The 6,903-nt window shown below is 49.4% G+C and overlaps 1 protein-coding gene across 1 annotated transcript; it reads right to left on the reverse strand.

The window, feature by feature from the left end:
- Positions 1-75: 75 nt before the first annotated feature.
- On the reverse strand, positions 76-1,911 carry BU24DRAFT_356070 (MFS general substrate transporter; the record flags this gene model as incomplete). Its single annotated transcript, XM_033523879.1, has 4 exons — positions 76-571; positions 624-1,159; positions 1,379-1,608; positions 1,671-1,911. 4 exons carry the CDS (start codon positions 1,909-1,911, stop codon positions 76-78), a joined length of 1,503 nt encoding a protein of 500 aa, XP_033378895.1.
- Positions 1,912-6,903: the final 4,992 nt, after the last annotated feature.

The raw sequence follows: 6,903 nt of genomic DNA on the forward strand, positions 1-6,903 counted from the left end.
TACAATCGGTGTCACCAGCCCCTGTTGCGCGACGCTTCCCAAATGTACGGCTGTACCCTGTATTCACAAAGTCCGTCATAGTTTACTCTTGAGATCTTCAATACTCCTAGGCCACGATCGTTTCCACTGGGGGTTCCTGTTCTTCCACCTGGCCCCTAGACGTTGATGTACCTGCTGCAGCCCCCCAAGAGCGCCGGCTAGCAACATACCCGCGGTGACGAATAATATCAGAGGCATCCACTTCTGCAGACCATACGACCTCCATTGCACAGAAATGTCTTCATCGACAAGCCCTTGCCCAATGAAACCACCAGCGACATTTCCTGCCCCACGTGCTGCAGTGAATAGACCAAGCACGATGAGGATCTGCTCTCTGTCGCCGCTATCGCCAACAACCGTGCCAGCAAAGCGACTGCGCAGAATGCCGAAACCACCAGAAGATGCACCATACATTGTGGCGAATATGACAGATGCAGAAAGCGACTTTACTTCGCCCCAGTACAGAAGGCTAGAAAGCCCACTCACAATCGTGCTCATTATGAGCGTCGAGTAGAACGAACTGCGATGATCTCTGCGGGCTCTTAATCAACGAGAACATTTCCGCATTCTCAGTAAAGACTTACGCAAATAGTCCGAACCCAACTTGCCCAGAAGCTGTGGAAAGGTTAAACATGCTCAGTGCAATGGCGCCCTGCGCCGGAGAGTACTGCAGATCCGTGACGAACGAAGGGAGGTAGATGGCTGGTAAATTCAGCACGCACGCCTGAACAATGACCGAGCCACCAAGCAACCAAAACGAAGCCTTGGTCCAGAAGTCGTAGTTGCTCGATGACGGAGGATGCATCTTCTCGGCCTCGTGTAAAGTCCCACGCTCGTTGAGGGGTATTCGATGGCCGACGCACAACAATGCGCCTGTCGTTAGAACCAACACCCCAGAACCGTAGACCAGTAACGTAAAGCGTTGTCCGGATGCGTGGAGGAGCTTTGAATAAACAGTCGGCATGAACGACCCACAGAGCCCAGAAGAGCCGAACATGATCCCGTACGCAAAGCTTTGGCGCTTGTCAAACCACTCCGACATCAGCACAATGATAGGCGCGGAGAGGAATCCAGCGCCCATACCGTAGATGGCGCCTTGTGTTGCAATTATCTGCCATGCCTTTTGAAACAATACGTCAGCATTGGATCGAAAATTGTAGAGGCTGCGGCGGAGAAACTAGCTCCCGGGTGTAGCAGAGCTGTATAACTCCCAGGCTGCTGTCCCCCTCCTGTAGCAGTACAGCACGCCAGACAAACAATCGGACTCAAATGTTGTACCTTGCTTATTCAAGCCCTTTTCGGCACTAGCTCCTTTACACATGTGGGAGAGGGATCTTACCTTGGTGGAAAACGAAGCCCCTATGCAGGCTACAACGCAAAACAGAAGGCCAGTCCACATCATCCGCCTATTGAACTGAGGATGACGTTTCAGAAACAGAAGCAGCAGCGGCATCAACATCTGCAGGCAGCCATCCGATAGCACACCCGTCACAGCGAGAACCTTCACGCCTTTGAATGGTGGATGCGTGAAGTAGTACTCGCGGAAGACGCCGAAGCATGCTGGAAATCCTGTTTCTCGTTAGCACGATTTGAACAGGTGAGATTTGCCCTGCGAAGAATGCGTCTTGTACCCCAACTAACAGCTTCTATGATGCTCGCCCCAAAAAGAAACACCCACGCCGCTCGGCCCTCGTCCTGCGGCGGCCACCCATCACTCACGGCCTCTGTGAGCGGTGATGCTGACGACACAAACGTCCTCGACGACTCGCTCGAACACCGCGAATCCAGGTCTGGTACCGACAGGCCCCCGATCGCCTGCACTGAACTGGTCTTCGAGTCGCGATAGTATCGCACTAATAAGCGCTCCCCCATCTTGGGTGAAGTCGAAGTTCTAGGGACGAGGGGAAGAAAAACAGAGCGAAGCAAAAGGCGCAATCACATTATCGAGCGATCGTGATTTCCATTTCTACATCCATCCCCGACAAGATATACAAATGAGCCATCGGACTGTGGCATGCGCGATTTGCATGCCGAGGTGGGAATCTGGAAAATGTTTCCTGACCAGGGAACGTCATATGCACGTTGGCGACATTTGCAGAAAGCAGTGTCTAGATGTGCGTGTCAGATGGTGCCGGGATTCGTTGCACGGCGACTCGGATGGGCCCAGATCGAAATTCTGGGGCAGCAGAATTGTGCATTCCTTAACCCCTGAGCCGGATGCAGGCCGTGTGTATTGCCGGTGATAGGGCTGAAGCTAGCGTGAACTGGCGGTAAACCAGTTGTCAATGGAAAAAGCGTCTTGAAGATTGATTAGTATGGTAGGTTGCAAGGTCCTGCAATATCTTCCTTTTGGACTATATCTGAAGGTGAATGGTACTTGCTTCCCTGACCTTTGGATATTGAACTCTAAAGACGCCCGATATCTCTACTCGCAACGCCATTCATCGATATAGATCTACATAGTGTCTCACCGTCGCAAAAGTGACCTTATCCCCAAACTAAATCTACCCATAGAATGGTCCATATTGCATATTCAGAATTATATTATTGGAGCCTCGCTGATTGCAACAGACATTGGTTGCATCATTGAAGGAATTGCGTACGAAGTAGGGTCAGAGACTGTTCTCGAGGCCTATCGGTTTATTTGGGTGTGCGGAATAATTGAATAGATTCTGGCGATCATTGTCCTCGATCTCTAACGTCCCAACTCTGGTTCTTCCGTGTCTCAAGCTCAACGGCCATGAAGACTGTATTCATAGTATCCACGCATTCGCCAGGCATTGCGCACCACTGACTGACCTGATTTGGATCTAGACATATGCCTGAGACTCACCAATGCCTCTAATGTGATGTATTCTGACTCGAAGTCGACCTAACCTGTTCCTGCATCTCAATGCTGAACCTTGAGATCACGCATCTTGTCCGAGATGCTAACAGCCCAAACTGTTATATGATACTGTCTCCTTTCTGTTATATCCCTATGCATTGGCAGAAAAGTTATCAAGGGCGTCTTGCGGGATCCTATAGGAAGCGCTTCGGATTAGCGCTGGATACTCACGAAACTGTGACAACAATCGAATTGAATTTAATTCTGCGTAGTAGAAACTGGGCCACAGGTCCTTGATAGTCACCTACGCTCGCTGCCGGGTGCTGTACTCTTCCCTACCACAACACACCTTCAAACTCCTCTAGAGCGAAGTACATAAGATGCGCTGTACCATGCTGCCTAAGGTTACCGGTAATAACACCCCATATCAGTCTCTCTGATGGTACAAAACTGCCCCAAGGGCATTGAGAGAGTAATGTTGGCGTAAAGAGCCGAAGGCGAACACAACACAGTCAGGCAGCTTGTTTTCGTAATAGCAGCAGTGTTCGTGTAGGCGCCTTGTACCCATTAAGGCTCTGCATAATCAGAATGCTCATAGTCTCAAGACCGCCGGCGCAATGAACCTTCGGAGACATGATAATTCGTACCAACTGACGATGGTGGTGATCTGTGTAGTGACATTACTGAGATTCTCGTCGACAAGGTCTGCATTCTCACCTGAGCCTGTGATATTAGGTACTCCTGTCGAGCCAGTAGAGAGCTGAGGTATTTGTAATTGACATCACGGTCGGTCATGTAACCGTTATCACCGTTTGCCTCTGAGCAAGATACTCCCAGCCTTTCCGTGTCGCTGCATGTGATAGTGAAGTCTAAGAGGGTCACAGATGTACTATGTCTTTCTATCCTACGTCTTTTTGCCCTATATATACTCCGTAATTACGATACCTTTCATTAACGAACAGTGCTAACAGGTGCCTTAGGTAGCCGGTTGGCCGAATTCCTTTTTGCGTTTTCTTTTTGACCTTTTGTGTTTGCCCCTACGTGTTCGAACCTCAGTGGGGGCACTTACTTTTACTCTTTCTTTTTTTGCTTTTCTTTCACAATAGCAGAGAAGAAACTGATGTTTCAATTTTGATTTTGCCTCTACGCTTGGCTCAGTGTCCAAGATACAGGCCTGAGTAGGTGCAGCGTGCGTACATTCACACTGTGCGCTCTCTAGCTTGTAGAGATGTCAGTGACGGAACAGTGCGCGGCGAATCGGAAAGAGATGTAATAAGCGTTGATACATGAGTCTGCAACCCTGCACTTAGCTTCTCTCGACCACGACACAGCATAACGATCACAGGGGAATGTGTTAGCACTGGAGGCCTTTCTACTACCTGGAACAGTGAGACCTAGGAGCACTCAGATCTAGGCCTTGGAGCTGCATTGTATTATACTGGGATAGATAAGACTATTCAGAGATTACGTATAGGAACGCGGATAGATCAGGGCAGCTGAGGAGATTCGAGGGCCATCGATCTACCCTTCCCAACTATAGATTGCAGGTGGTGACCGTGACAGCCCTTACCATGGAGGCCCCTATACGCATTGTTGTATGCCCACACTCATTGTTTTTTCGATATTGGATACAATTCCAGTACAGGAATATAAGGCAATTGTCAGAATTACTTTCTGTCGCGAGCCATACCATGAGATTATGTATCAAGGGGTGACAACATGCTGGCTAAGACCAGTAATATGTGCAACTTAGGTATTCTCTCTGGTGATATCCGCTGCGGTGCATCAAAGTTCCGTGATTCGAGGACCTTCGATTGATGGGTTTCAAACGTGGCCACCCAACTCCACAAAAGCGCCCGGCCTGCTGGCCTATGATTTCGCAACCAAATTTCTCGCATTGCCCGACTTCAGCGCTGCAGCCGCATCAGCCAATTTCGGCTTCACCTGGACCCCTCTTGAGATCTGTATCTACTACCACCAGAGCTATTCCTTGAGCCGCTTGCGTACCTCTCCGCGCACCTAGTAAAAGGAAATAATCACCAAGGACACCTTTCAGCTCGTCCACAGAGCCCGTCTGCAAGATCTGGACTCCTCTGAGGACCTCTAAGTTTCCGCGGTTGACACAGGCTCTTTCAGGCTCTGCCCTGCGGATACATTTGCTTGTTGGGGGGTCTACACCGGCCAAGCAAACGAGAATGGCTCAGTAAGTACTCTTAGTGGCGGCGGGGTCTCGGACAATTCAGGAACTTGGTTAATGCCATGTAGATTAAAAGGTCTTCATATTTTCGCACGAATTTAACGTACAGCTCGAAGAAGAGTGTGCCGCCAGTTTGCAACTCTGCAGGATCCTGAGGGCCATCTTGTCCTGCGTCTGTTTGTCAAGACGCCGAGCGCGCATACACCTTTACCCCAACACTCACAACAAGGGCATCTCTCAACGAGTGCAGGAATCCACGACGGCATCGAGCTCGTTCATTATCAGGGAGCTAGAGCATGTAATTATCGATGCTTCTGCACATTCAAGTAGCAGGAACAGTTATTCTTCAGGTAAACTCCAGTGGGGCGCAAATATTGCGTGATGAAACCATGCGTTGACTTCAGAATGACAGAGCGCAGCCGATTTCGACGTCTCCATCGAAAGACCTTAAGCCCGCGAGAAAACATGAGATCCTATTGACCGAGACGGGGACATTCAGGAATGTAATGGGAAGAAATGCGATTTGTCAGAAGATGATCGGCCTGCTTGCTGCTTGCTGCGTCCAGAACAACGGCAACTACAATGCAGGATCGGCACAGGAAAAGATTGCTGCTGCCACCACCCATGTCCTGCTGCAGTTCATACATACGATAGAGTGACCTGCTACATATCGGAAAATTGCAGAAGCTTACAAGCAGACAAATGAATTCTCCACGTCACTGCTGGCAATCTCCCCAGCGGAAAAGTGCAGAATGGCTACATCACACCAGGGACCTTGCTCGACGATCATTATCAAATCACACCGGGGTCGGAAGGAAAGGCATGCATTAATCTAGAACCGATCTTAGGGATAACGGCAGTTGCATGTCTCTGGCTTGTCAAAAGCTTTGAATCGAAGGGTCTATCTAGCATGGCCGCTCTTGGATACTGTCTTGGCTCTCTGTCCAAACGGGGATGTGATATGAATTCAACAGCCTTTCCCACTTTCTGATCTCCATTTCTATATCCGGACAGATGCTTCTACATCTTAGCTTTCCTTCGGTGCGCACCATCAGAGGGTCCTTCAGCGCGCTCCAGAAGAGGTAATAGCTCGATTGTATCTCTCGTTTCCAATGCGACCGTTTCAGTTGCTCTTCCGCCTAGGCTGTACATAAGTGACAACTTCATGATGAACACTCATCTTTATCAACATGTTCGGTGTTTATCAGCAGCTGCTTTCGGGCGTAAGCCATATCTGTTTCATCAAACTTGTCAAACTTGACAAGATCAGCTCTGCACCGCTTGCTAATTGCTCTATACCCACCGCCATTCCCCAATAGGACAGTCTGTTCCGTCCCAGCATGTCGAATCCTGATCAGGCTCATAGCTTTGAAAGTAAATTGCGTCTCAGCGCCACATGGCAGCCAGCGGCATAAATCCAGGCCGCCTCCGCACAAGCCTACGTTTGTCTTACAAGTATTGTCTGTGGTTAAATTAACCTTCGACCACCGGTCCCGTTGTGGGACTTGCATAACCAAGTTGGGTTGGTCATGTCAGCCATGGATGCAGGGATCAAATAGCGCAACCAAAGATGGACCCCCTACCACCTACATGGTAAATCTTTTTGCAGAATCAAACCCAAAAGTTAAGCAAAGATAATGTACAGCTGCACACATCGTTCCTAAGACTTGATTCAAACTGCACGGTTTCCCTACTTCTAAATTACCTTCAAGAGGACCTTAAGGAAGACATGGCGGAAGCAATAACAAGAATGCTAACCAACGGCACCATCCCAATGGGCATGAAAGAATCGACCACTGCTGTCCTCCGCAAAGAGAAGAAGGCCGACTACTCGCTACCT

This window comes from Aaosphaeria arxii (genome assembly GCF_010015735.1).
Source record: "Aaosphaeria arxii CBS 175.79 unplaced genomic scaffold BU24scaffold_11, whole genome shotgun sequence".
NCBI classification, from domain to species: domain Eukaryota; kingdom Fungi; phylum Ascomycota; class Dothideomycetes; order Pleosporales; genus Aaosphaeria; species Aaosphaeria arxii.